Source organism: Mobula hypostoma, chromosome 8, assembly GCF_963921235.1.
Source record: "Mobula hypostoma chromosome 8, sMobHyp1.1, whole genome shotgun sequence".
In the NCBI taxonomy this organism is placed as follows: Eukaryota; Metazoa; Chordata; class Chondrichthyes; order Myliobatiformes; family Myliobatidae; genus Mobula; species Mobula hypostoma.
In genome coordinates, this window is record NC_086104.1 from 103,703,395 (window position 1) to 103,717,116 (window position 13,722).

Sequence of the window (13,722 nt, forward strand, 5' to 3'; positions counted from 1 at the left end):
ACCACAGCAACCCAATAAAATTGATAGAGAAAGTTGTGTAATTTTTAAGATTTCCTGTATGCATTATCTATGTGCTGTGTCTGTGCTAAAGGCAATGCTTGCACCATCACCAGCTTGTGCCACATGGAGTTACCTTCGCACCAGCTTTCTCCTCGCTCTCCTTAACTTTACCAGTTCCTTTGTATCTAGGTATCTGAACATGAACATGAACATAAAAACAATCATTTAACTGGTGCTATATCTAGCATGGAACCACTGATTTCAAGTAGTCAGTAGATAGGTGAAGTCTTTGGTAATGCATTCTAACCTCATTAAAGTATTCTTTTAAGAAGTGTGTTCACATGAAAGAAAGGCACTTGATTAAATATGATCAGGCAAGAAATTATTTAAATGAAATGGTATGAATTATACATTGTAAGTCTAATATTTATCCACTGAACGTTATACAGAATCCACTGCAAAGTGTCAACCCTCAGAGAACATGGATTTATCTTTCCTCAGATGCTGCCTGGCCTGCAAAGCGTTTCTAGCAGTTTCAGTTTTCATTTCAGATTTCCAACATCTGTAGTTTTTTTTGGTGAGCAGAACAACACTTAGCTCGATTATTGCACCAGATCTGAGTTTAAACATTAATCAATACATATTAAAATATAAAATAAAACAGTATCATGTGGTCAGTGGATTGGTTAGTAAGAATACTGACATGCTAAGAGCATTTTTAGTAAAAAAAGACAAACATGATTGACATATAAAATTGTCATTCAGCAAAAGAAATAAGGCAAGATAGAATGTAACACTGACCTCCTCATCCTCCATAGGAATGCAAGGAAATAACATTAGAAAGTCAATGAAAAGAGTCTCTAAATGTACATAAAGATGCACACAGATACTAATAATTCAATAGTTATAAAGGCTTGAAAAAAGAGAAAAGATTCATAATTATTTACAATAGATTCCTCTGCATCTTGCCATTTGTCAGTTTCCTTTCCACCACCATCAACCCATTTCTCAAATTTGCTCTAGACACAGATGCCATGTTCTCCTTTCACACTGTTCAGTAGAGCCTGAGCTCATTGTTACTTAGCCGGTAACTTATGCAAGTAGTGACTATATAATGCACCTACTTGGATGTATTACAATTTCCAGCCTTCTCTTCCTTAAGTTTCAAACAAGGAAAATCAGGGATAACATTCTGAAGAAAAATTATATACTAGATTCTTGTTTTTGGGGTAGTAGAGGTATAATTTGTCCATCAGTACTGATCACCCCATCCTTGACCAAGCTGTTCCACCGTGAACACAATCTGTCATGAGTCAACATGATGCTTTCAGATCAGGTCATGCACAGCACATACCTGTGCCGCACCGGTCAGGTGTGTTTCTGGGTTACAGGGGTTAGAGACCCTTGTGCCTGTTCTATGTACTTGCTACGAGCTATCGCTGAGCAGCAGTGTACCATCTGATTGGCCTATCAGAGTTCTCTTTGAGAACTAGTTGACTTGATCAGCATTTCTGATCTGGCTATTGTTCACGATTGCAGTTAAATAAAAATAAAACATAAAATAAATTTTTTCTTTCCTTACCCACCTCATATTCTACAACATGCTACCCCTTGGCATTTCAACTAGAAACAGAGCATGATTTCCCACATGTAAAATGACAATATCCATCTCCATTTGATTTACACGACCTTCTACTAGGCACAATGAAGGGGTGTTTAAGTTAAACAGAGGTGGCTAAAATTCTGAATAATTAATTTCCTCCAACTAAATATTGGGAAGACTGCACCATCTTTGATTGTCAACCCCAAATGATTCTGGTACTGACTCCATTCATCACCCTGGCAAACTAACCATCCTGAACCATGCTTAGTACTTTTGTCTCATGTCGAATTCTGGAATAAACTTCACACCAGTTACTTCCTGAACCGAACCAAATACTTAACCCCAACATGAAGTTCAGACCAAATATCTGCACTTGACTAGTCTTATGTTTTGAATTTTCTAATAGCTAAATTGGCTTATTATTCTCATTTGTTGGAATTTCCCTTTTAATAAATCTCTCCCTTCCTGAAAATTATGAATAATACCAAACACAGCTCCAAACGTGGCAGGAACAATCTAGCATGCCTGGAAAGTGTACATTTACATACCGAGTCATGGGTGCCTGGGTACTGTTCAAAACTGGTCTCATTGATTACCAAGGGCATTCATTCAATTGAAAGTAATCACATGTGGAAATGGTTAATTTTTTCTCTCTCTCAATAGATATTAACTAATATACAATCCATGTTTGGTTAACTCAATAAGAGACTGGAATGAAATCTTCCCAACATGTGCTTCCCCCTTACATAATCACAATAACTTATTCACGCAACATCTTCCTTCCCAATATCAATCTGTTATGAACATAAAACCTTGGTCGCACAAAATGTTTCCTTCCTGGAACACTTAAATCAATGTTAAAAACCTGTTGAAAGTTTTGGTTCCGAGATTAAAAATTGAGCAGAATCACTGGGATGGATGTTTTGGAAGAAGGAAGAGAAAGCAGGAAGATCAGGAAAAACAAACAAACCTTTCAAACAAAAAACTTCAGTTGGCAGATTCAACCTCTACTTTACAAATTAACATGGCTGCTATGATCAAACTTTGCTACTTACATGCTGCCTATTGGTCTAACGCATTGTGTAGCATAGCTTGTGACTATAGTTAAACAAGATGAAATCACCTTGTGTATCCACAAAATTTTCGTAAAGACATGGAGGCATACAGTATACGAACTGCACTGACCATCGAACAATACCCATTTAGACAAATTTCAATTTATTCACCCCATACACCTATCAATCTTCCCCGCCTTCTAAATTCTATTATGCATGTACACACAAGATGCAATTTACATTTGGTGAATTAACTATCTACTGGCACTTTTAAGATGTTGGAGACTTCAGTAGTCACAAGGAGAATGCACAAGCTGCACACAGACAGCACCCAAGGTCAGGACTGAAGCTGGGCCCTTGGAGTTTCAAAGCAGCTTCCCTATTAGTTCTGCCATCTTTTAAAGAAACATCACATTTAAAAATTGCCAAGGGGGAAAATAAAAGAGGTAGAGGCAGCCTCATTTTCTACTTCAGTGATCACATCCTTTTTCATTCTGCAACAAAGCAGCTGTTTCCTCAAAAGGAAGAACTGCTTCTGAAAGAGCTCTGAACATAAATGAGGTAAAGCAAGCTTTTGTGAGTACTCTAAAGCCACAATGTGCTTTTATAAGAAAAAATACACCAGATTACACTTTTTCCCATTACACTTCTATTCATTTATTGCTTAAATCTAGTTCTCACCATATATACATTTTAAGATGTTGGAAACTTGAGAAGTCACAAGGAGAATCCCTTTGGTCTATCTCGTCCAAAGTAGTGTTATAGTGCTCTGTAACACTACAGTAGTGTTATAGAGCACTATAACACTATTCTAAAATGTTCTTTCATCTATTTTCCTTTGTCTGGAAAGAAACCAATTTATGAATCTAGAAGGTGACAGTTACAGTTAGGATCAACAGCTTAAAAATTAATGCATTTTGCCCAAATTTACAAACATAAAACAGTTTTGGAAATGGGAAGGAGAAGAGTGGTGTACAAGCACCTAAGCCATAATCATAGAGCACAGGCTTTACAAAGACTGCTGTAACTTAAAGTACTGTATCATGATGAAATACAGTACAGGTTTCCCCCGCCATCCGAAGGTACAGCGTTCCTATGAAACGATTCGTAAGCCAGAATGTCATAAAGCGAAGAAGCAATTACCATTTATTTATATGGGAAAAATCTGCGAGCGTTCGCAGACCCAGAAATAACCCACCAAATCATGCCAAATAACACATAAAACCTAAAATAACAGTAACATATAGTAAAAGCAGGAATGATATGATAAATACACAGCCTATATAAAGTAGAAATACTTTTTCACAATCATTGCCTGCACTGTCCACTGTAGTGAAAATCTCACGCAAGCGCCGTCGGCAGAAAATCTTATGCAAGCGCTGCTGGCAAAAACACGTGCAAACGCTCTCCAGTAACCTTTAAGCTATGAAGCTGCCAAATCATACCAAATAACATGTAAAAATACACAGCCTATATAAAGTAGAAGTAATGTATGTACAGTGTAGTATCACTTACGGGAATCGGGACAGTGCCGAGCACACTGATGATGGTGTGTTAGGCTGAGTCGTCGCAGGTTGGGTGGTGCAGTGGCCCCACCCTCCAGGCCGCCAACAGATACCGAACCTCGAAGCATGCATGGGTGCAGCGGTAGCCGGGAGACACACAGCACATCTTTAAGAAAAAAGCTGAAATAAACATGCTAATTAATTATGTGTCCGGTGGCACCTAATTAATTAGCATGTTTATTTTGGCTTTTTTCTTAAAGATGTGCTGTGTGCCTCCTGGCTACCGCTGCATTCTCCGCGAATTGCGGTGTGGTGGGACACTAGGGTGTCATCTCATCGTCTGTTTCCATTAGGGCAGGCAGGTCATCTTCTGCCATCGTCACCTGCTGTGGCTGATGCAGAAGGCTTGCCTGACTGATGAGCCTCGCGCATTTTTCTATCATACAGTTCTTTGTAAGGACTCAAACCATCCTGCAAATATCCCCTAAACCTACGTACCCTTTCAAAATTAAAGTCGTACTTTATCATTGCAGCGAAAATCTCACGCAGTTGCTTCACGTTCAGTTCCTGGACGACTTCACTTTCGGTCCGTTCGTTACTGTATTCAGTTTCAATTGTTATCTTTCCCTCTTCCAATTGCATCAGCTCTTCATCTATCAGATCTTGGTCATGGGATGCCAAAACCTCTTCAACATCATGTTCATCAGCTTCCACAAGCCAAACTCACTTAGGCCTTACTTCGTTCACCACGATCGAAACGCTTAATTATGTCTAGTTTTACACTAAGTGAAACACCCTTACGAGCTCTTTTAGGCTTTTCCAATACCTTAGAACTCATCTTGCAAATGGCTGTTCACAGGCACGTGTTTAAGTAATGCCAGAGAGAATGCAGTTCCGAATCCGGGGAGAGCAGCTGCTCGGGGCACGCGCTGCCTTTTATCGCGCGCTGCTTCTTTTTCATAACAGTGAAAACACCTTCTGAAAGCCAAAACAGGGTACTAATGTAGGTCTTTCATAACAGTGAGGTTTCGTAAAGCGAACGTTCGAAAAGCGGGGCCACCTGTACAGCGGTTACAGGCAGAAGGCAGGAGAATGGGGGTTGAGAAGTATAATAAATCAAACATGATGGAATGGTGGAGCAGATTCAATCAGCCGAATGGCCCAATTCTGCTCCTGTGTCTTACAGTCTTATTAAGGTGCCAACTGAACTGAGATATGTAAGACTCCAATAATCTGTTATCTGACCATTCAGAAAACTTGATGACTTCGCATCTGGGTCAGCATCTGAAATCGCAATGATTCAGCATCTGGCTCTTGTGAATGAAAGAAAATGAGTTGAATGGATAAGTGCAGCTACCCAAACCGATGCTTTTTAAAAATAAAAGCATTATTAAAGACCATTGATTACCAAGGTGATGATTACCATGTTCCTCATCTGTTTACCAGGGCCCTGGATCTCTTTCACCCCATCCACTTGCCACAACTCTGGATCCCGTCCTTCTTTCCTTCTCATGCCATGTCTTATGCAACCTGTCCACCCTCTGAAGCCCTGAATCTCATGCTGCTTTCAGACTAATCACAACCCTAGTTCCTGAGGTACCCTTAAAATTAATAGAAAATCAACAGTAGAAAGATAAAAGTTACACACAAAATACTTCAGGAGCTCAGAAGGATCAGGCAGCATCTATGGAAAGGAATAAACAGTTTATGTTTCGGGCTGAGTCTCCTCTTCAGGACTGAAAAGGAAGGGAAAAAGTGCCAGAATAAAAAAGTAGGGGGAGGGGAAGGAGGCTATCTGGAAGGAGATAGGTGAAGCCATGGGTGGGAAAGGTAAAGGGCTGGAGAAGTAGAATCTGATAAGAGAGGAGAGTACTCCATAGGAGAAAGGAGGGACTCAGGGGAAGTAATAGGCAGGTGAGAAGAGGTAAAAGGCCAGAGTGTGGAATAGAAGAGGGGAGGAATAGAAACATAACATTTTTTTAAAAATGACATAAATATGTAACGAGATATTTATACAACATTTGAGTCCGCAAAATCAGCTACTTCAGCAACACAGTCCTGAGTGTGCTGAATTAACAGAGTTTACTATAGACACAATTCATTGAAGCACGAAATAAAGAATCTTATACTTGACATTCGCAAAATACAAATCCTCTTGCAAACAGTTCATATGGTACAATAGCCTTTCTAACAATAAAGTCCCACAGTGAGATCCTGGAAAGAGGAGATTGCTTGTCATGTCTCGGGAGCCACCTCTGAATGAAGGCATTTTTCGATGACGAAATCGACCAATACCTTAAATACTAGTAGGATAAATGAAGCAAAATCAAAGTCCTCTTTCTGGCCAACATCCCCAGCATTAAGACCCTAAGTACACTTGGTCAGCTTTGATGGACAGGTCACTTCACTCACTTGCATGCCATCAGAAACTTGAATCAGATACCGAGTCCTGCCATGACCACAATTAACCAAATGGACAAGGAAAAAGATGGAAGGCTGCTCTTAAAGCTTTCTTGACAAAGTGTAACACCGTTACCAAATTGAGTGAATACCTAACCTGTGAAGTCTCAAAATGGAGCAGCAGAATTTGGAACTGCTCTGAGTCAGGAGTAGAAATGTCAAAAAGGGGAGGAGCGCACCATAACACTAAGCAGCCACACAATTTGTTGAGAACCTCTAGCCCCAACTGTGGCATGGAGTGCAGGCTCCACATAAGCCAAACACTCCTCAGAACTGGAGTGGAAGCAAATCCTCCTCAATCTCAAAGAGACAAAGAAGATATAGAATTTCTTTGCAAACAACAGGCACCAAAGTCACAGGTTAGAAACACAACATGAATAAAGTAAACACAGGCATATTTTCACTAAAGCTGTTGAGCTGTATATCCAGTCTGACTTTATTACCCACAAGCAGGCTAGTTTTGAAATTACAAGATTCAGTATTTGAAACAAGCGTTTGTCTTCATCGACCTACACTTCTTTCTAATCTCCTGTTACTTCAGATCCAAAACTCCTTTAATGTCATAAACATCACAAGGCAATTCACAGGGACACTATCAAAAGTAATTTTACATCTAGGGAAAACAAAATAAACATTATTGCATTGTCTAAGGAGGAAGTGCACAAGGAGGGGCACGAAATGCTAATGCCTGTAGTTTAGACAACTGAAAGCATGGTCAACAATACTAGTGTGATTAAAATTATGGATGTGCAGAGTTTCAGAGGATTCTAGAGTTAGCGATTATAAGACCATAAAACATAGGAGCAGAATTAGGCAATTTGGCCAATTGAGACTACTCTGCTAATTGATTACCCCTCTCAGCCCCATTCTCTGGTCTTCTCTTCATAACCTTTGACACCCTTACTAATCAAGAACCTATCAACCTCAAAGTTCAAAGCAAATTTATTGTCAAAGTACATATATGTCACAATATACAACCCTGAATTTCGTTTTCTTGCAGGCATACAAAGCAAATCCAAGAAATACAATAGAAAGACCACACCCAAAAGGGCTGACAAACAATGTGCAAAAGACAACAAACTGTGCGAAAATACAAAAGAAAAAAAAACGAACAATAAATATCGAGAACATGAAATGAAAAGTCCTTGTAAGTGAGATCATGTGGAAACAGTTCAGTGATGGGACAAGTGAAGTTGACTGAAGTTATCTCCTCTGATTCAAGATGGTTGAGCAGTAGTAACTGCTCCTGAACCTGGTGGTGTGGGTCCCCGAGGCTCCTGCACTTTCTTCAAGATGGCAGCGGCGAGAAAGGAGTATGACCTGGGTCCCTGATGATGGATGCTGCTTTCCTACAACAGAGCTCCATATAGATGTTCTCAATGATGGGGAGGGCTTAACCAGTGGTGGACTGGACCATATCCACTACTTTTTCAGGAGTTTTCTGTTCAAGGGCATTGTTGTTTCCATACCAGCCTGTGATGCAACCAGTCAATATCTACCACACACCTATAGAAATTTGTCAAAGTTTCAGATGACATGCCAAATCTTTGCAAACTTGTAAGGAAGTCTGAGGTGACTTTTTTCGTGATGGCACTTACATGTTGGGCCCAAAGAATTTAAAGTTGCTGACCCTCTCCAGCTCTGACCTCCCAATGAGGATTGGCTCATGGACCACAGGTTTCCTCCTCCTAAAATCAATCATCAGCTTCTTGATCTTGCTGACATTGAGTGAGAGACTGTTGTTCTGGCACCATTCAACCAGATTTTCAATCTCCCTCCTATATGTTGATCTGTCTCCAACCAACATCAGTGGTGTCATCAGCAAACTTAAATATGGCATTGGAGAGGTGCTTAGCCTCACAGTCATAAGTATAAAGTGGGTAGAACAGGGGCTAAGTACACAGCCTTATGGTGCACCTGTGCTGATGGACACTGAGGATCCAATTGCATAAGTAGGTATTGAGGCCAAGATCTAGAAGCTTATTGATTAGTTCTGAGGGGATGGTAGTATTGAATGCCAAGCTGTAGTCGATAAAGAGCACCCTAATGTATGCATCCGAAACATATTTATATATGTGCTTTAAATGTACCCAATGACTCTGCTTCCACAGCTGTCTATGGCAACGAATTCCACAGATTCACCACTCCCTGGCTAAAGAATTTACTCTTCATCTCAGTTCTAAAGGAACCTCCCTCTATTCTGAGGCTGTGCCCTCAGGTCCTAGACTATAGGAAACATCTTCTCCATATCCACTCTGTCTGGGTCTTTCAATATTTGATAGGTTTTCCCCTCCTGCCATTGTTCTAAATTCCAGTGAGTACAAACCCAGATCCATCAAACTCTCCTCATACATTAAGTCTTTCATTCACAGAATCATTTTTGTGAACATCTTCTGGATACTCTCCACCACATCCTTTCGTAGATAAGGGGCAAGAACGATGAGACAAAGTCATGGAAATTTGGTGTGCAGCTCAGGACGAAACCTTCACATAGTGGATACATCAATGTGTCTGTAATTTTGTTTCACCTTAGTGATACCCAAGTCACAGATTTCAGAGGGGCTATCTGAGTACAGATCAGTTACAGATGTAGGAAGAGAACTAGCTGATGGAATTTAATTCAGGCATGTTGGAAGATCAAATGAAAGGTGAAAGTATACATTTAAAAGGTAGATTTCTTAATAGCAATGAGGTAGCACTGAAGCCCAGATCCATAGTTAACTGAAAATGGCACCTCAGGTGGATAAGGTGGTAAAGAAAGTGTATGGCATGTCTGCCTTCATTGGTGGGAGAGTTGAGTAGAAGAGTAAAGGAAGTCATATTGCAGAATCGGAGGATTACTTGGCGGCGTGGCTCCAAGGGCCAGAAGGGCCTATTCTGCACTGTATCTCAATGAAATAAAAATAAAAAATATATAAAGCTTCTGTCAGATGCACTTGCTTGTAATTTTGGCCATCCTCTTATTGGAAGGATGTGGCGACTGTGGAGAGAGTGCAGAAGAAGTTTACCAAGATGCAATGAAATCTTGGAGCCAATTTATTTACTAATTGAAGACTAGATCATATTTGGTAAGACCATTCTTACTGTAAATGTAAATATTATATCTTAACTGTGGTCAGTCTTAGTATCCACTTACATTTTTCTATAAATTTATCTTATTGCATGCTAAAACTCCTTTAATATCCCCTTTTTACAACTACACCAAATAAAATAAATTCAGAAATGTCCATATATCACTGCAAAGTTAAAATTTCCTACACTAAATGAAAGTACAAAAAAAATCATTCAACTATAACTTTGAGTTATACCATTACTTTTCCCTTCTTTAAGTTTAATCCCACCAAACAAAACTTGATACATGCTAGTAGCCCATCAACCTTAGAGAATCTTCAAGCCCAATGCAAGACAAGCATGAGTAGGACACCATGCACTTTTCCAGCACAATGGAATATTCAGTTATCTTGTTTTTGTTAGATAATTCATCAAAGAAAACAACCAAACTGGTTAAGCAATAATCAAGTAACAACTTCATCAAAGCCATAAGGAGCACTATTTTTTATGTTTGAATTCTTTTTACACAGAGGCAACAATAGAGACTTATTTATACTTGGTGTGTGTTTGTCCAGAAAAACTTAAAAGGAAATTGCCAAATGAAAGACTTGGTGCGCATTTGTCCAGAAACATTTCCTACAGCCATAGTCTCTTCACCGATGAAAAGGACAACAGCTACAACTAAATGCAATAAGGCTTGTTACTGGGCAAAAGTGAAATTTGCTGTTACCTCCTTTGTTTGCCTTTACTTTTGCCATGATTTTGTGTATTATTTTGCTGTATTTAACATGTGCAATAAAATGAGTTACTGGGCAAAAGTGACAATTGCATTTATTGAATGTTTGCATAAGCAATACATTAATAAAGCACCTTGTTAAATGTATAAAACATGTCTGCATCAGTGTTATCTTGTACTTCCATACAATGTTACATTAGGCTGTTACACATCCATTGTCAGATATTGTTGTTGTGGTGTTGGAGGTTGTGTTCAAGAAAACAATGAAATACCGCGCTGCCGCCACCATTTGTTCCAGCACGTCATGACAGTGTTTTTAAAATTAGCCGGTTACCCCATACACACTACAACGGCCAACCGGCGTTCTCAGATTTAAACACTCTGGAGAGTGTTTTAGAAAAGCTCCGTTTTCGGGGGAGGAAAACAACGTTTCAGTGTGAACAGAGGGTCAAAACGAAGAGAAAAAGCTTTGGTTACGGATTTATCTGGTCTAGTGTGGACGCAGCCCCAGTTGTCATTGTCTCCCCTCCACCTCCATTTTGTGGACTCTGAACTAATTCTTGCTCTTGGATAATGTAATCAGAGCACTGAATGTGGACACAGAAAGCTTCAGGTGATGACCTGCTAAACCTGAGACCATTCTCAAACAAGTAACTATTTGTTATGAAAATAGCGTGGACGCTGTACTGATTTTTGACTCTGGGACAATCTAATCAGAGCAACTGAATGTGGACGCAAGAAACTTCACATAATGACCTGCTAAATCTGAGACCATTCTCAGAGCAGTAACTACTTACTATGTAAGATGCCAGACATACCAAAGAAGCAATTTGTAATCTCATTGGACTCGGTCTGGGTTGCCTCATTTAACTGGCTTGGACCAGCCAGAGTTAAAAGACACTAATACACAAGGAAAAGGTGGGCACAGTCATGAAACATTGTTAGTTGTAGCCCTGTAAAATGACCAGTAAGAAGGTGACCTTGAGCAATGGGATGGAGATGCAACAGTTCAATTGATGAGGAACAGTATAAGAGTTAGCAAGGCGATGACTCTCCAGCAACCAGAGACCAACTATCACTGATAAGGAGGACCCCATGGACACGTGGAGATCGGTACCATGAGGAATGCCTGGCCAGCGTAGACTCCTTTCCCGGGCAATACTTTTCTCTTCATTGACTGTTCATGGAGGACCAAGGATTCTAGTAGGGTGCACACAGGTAGATAGTTTGTGAACCCACATACTTTTTAGTTGAAACAAGTCGGTAAATACAGATCCTCTGTACCTTACTGGTCATTATTACAAGGGGTGATTCTTGTAACGGAATATTTAACTCTAACTAGAAAGCTGATGATTTAATTTTGAATGTTGACTTTAATATGGAGATATTGCATATAGGATTTAAAAAACAATGATTGAATATAGTCAGGTCAGATGGTAACTGAATTCTTTCTGAACATGTGGGAACAGTCGAGTAATGACTGAATGTCTGTCAGTGGGATGATAACCGGACTGTTTCTGAACTCAACTACGTAAGCCCAAGGAATGTTTTGTCACAGAGATTAATGAACGAGATAGCAAGAAGTAATCATTAAAATGTCCAGTTGGTGTATGAGGGTGTGCTGAGGATTTGTTTGAAAGAAACCAGACTAGTGCTGGTATGAAAACAAAGGAATTTTCTGTCCCTTGATGACCCTGCACTTGTGAAACTTATATACAAATAGGAACTTTCCAGACTTCGTAGGAACTTTACTCAGACCAGAAACACATTCAGTACCTGGGACCACGGGCTGTTCTCACTAATCGGAATCGGAGATGCCCCGACAACAACCAAGTGATGGTTTGGAGACTAGAAATCCTTGTGACTTGATACGTAGCATTTGATATGATTTATTTGTACTATCTATTCTGATAATAAACTATGCTTAAGTTACTTTGTTATACTTGTACACTTATTACTACATCTTTTGGATACTCGAATAATTAGGTCTACCCAGCCTGTTACAAGAGAAAAATGGAGCGGCAGCACTAGTAACCCAATGGCAGTCCTTTTCAGATCAGTAAGCAGGATAGGCTCACAGAAGAAACTTTACCGCCACCCAGTGGAAGGAGTCAGTAAGAAAGCAAACGGATCTGTTTGGGGTTGTTTGCCTGGCGATGAGCTTTACATGATCTGTAGTTTTAATACTACAGTTTTGGAAAAAGTGCTTCAGTCACATGCACAACAGTGAGAAAGTCAAGCTTGAAGATTCTGCTGAGCAAACATCAGCTCAATTAAACAAACAGCAAGGTTGCGAACTAAGCAAGTGGCATACATGTCTTGTTACACCAGTTCTTTTAAAATATTAATGAACCAATTCTGAAAGACTGTGCTGTGGATTCATGTATTCAATTACCTTAATTAAGAAGTGCTTCAAAACAGTTAGTAATTCAGTCTTCAGAACTGAAAATTCTGACTGACATTATAGATGGCAATTAAATTTAATTTGAAGAATTATGTGAAACCCTTTAGTGCTTCCTAATAACAAATTTGGAGTATTCTTGACAATTCAGTCATTTTGTTGAGATGCTGAGATAAACAATCCCAATAATTTGAAGGAAAGAATATAATTTATGCAGCAAAGAATTACTGATTAAAACTGAATTCTAGTGGATTATATCAGCGGTCGCCAACCACCGGGCCGCAGAGCATGTGCTACCGGGCCGCGAGGAAACGATATGATTTGGCGATATGAGTCAGCTGCACCTTTCCTCATTCCCTGTCACAGCCACTGTTGAGCATGAACGCACGTGAAGTCATTACCCGTACATCATCCCTTTCAGCGCGGGAAGAAGATCAACTCCTCGAGCTTGCAAATGACGGCAGGCTGAAAAGTATGTTTGACATAACATCTCTGCCGGCATTATGGATCAAAGTCAAGGCTAAATATCCTGAGATAGCCACGAAAGCACTGAAAACGTTGCTTCCATTTCCAACGTATCTCTGCAATGAATGCAACGAAAACTAAATTGTGGAATAGCCTGGACATTAGGAACCCCGTTCGAGTATCGCTGCCTCTCGTCACCCTTCGATAGGACCGTCTTGTTGCAGGAAAACAATCCCAGGGCTCCCACTGATTCAGCGATATTGGTATGTTGCAAAGATTTTATATGTTCATACGGGGAAAATATGTGCTGCGTGTTTAATATCCAAACGATACTTAAAATGTTATGATGCTATTGACTTATATAACTATATAACAATTACAGCATGGAAACAGGCCATCTCTGCCCTTCTAGTCCGTGCTGAACGCTACTCTCACCGAGTCCCACC

At 39.8% G+C, this 13,722-nt stretch overlaps 1 protein-coding gene across 2 annotated transcripts in view; it reads right to left on the reverse strand.

Annotated features, from left to right (window-relative positions):
- Nucleotides 1-13,722, reverse strand: part of cep43 (centrosomal protein 43) — an 84,771-nt gene that overhangs the window by 18,764 nt on the left and 52,285 nt on the right. The window contains exon 12 of one of the 2 annotated variants that reach the window (XM_063056529.1): nt 134-193. The exons of the other annotated variant lie outside the window; for it this stretch is intronic. Within the exon in view, the coding sequence (XP_062912599.1) occupies nt 134-193 (60 nt within the window). The remainder of the gene's footprint in view (nt 1-133; nt 194-13,722) is intronic. 2 annotated transcript variants of the gene reach the window in all.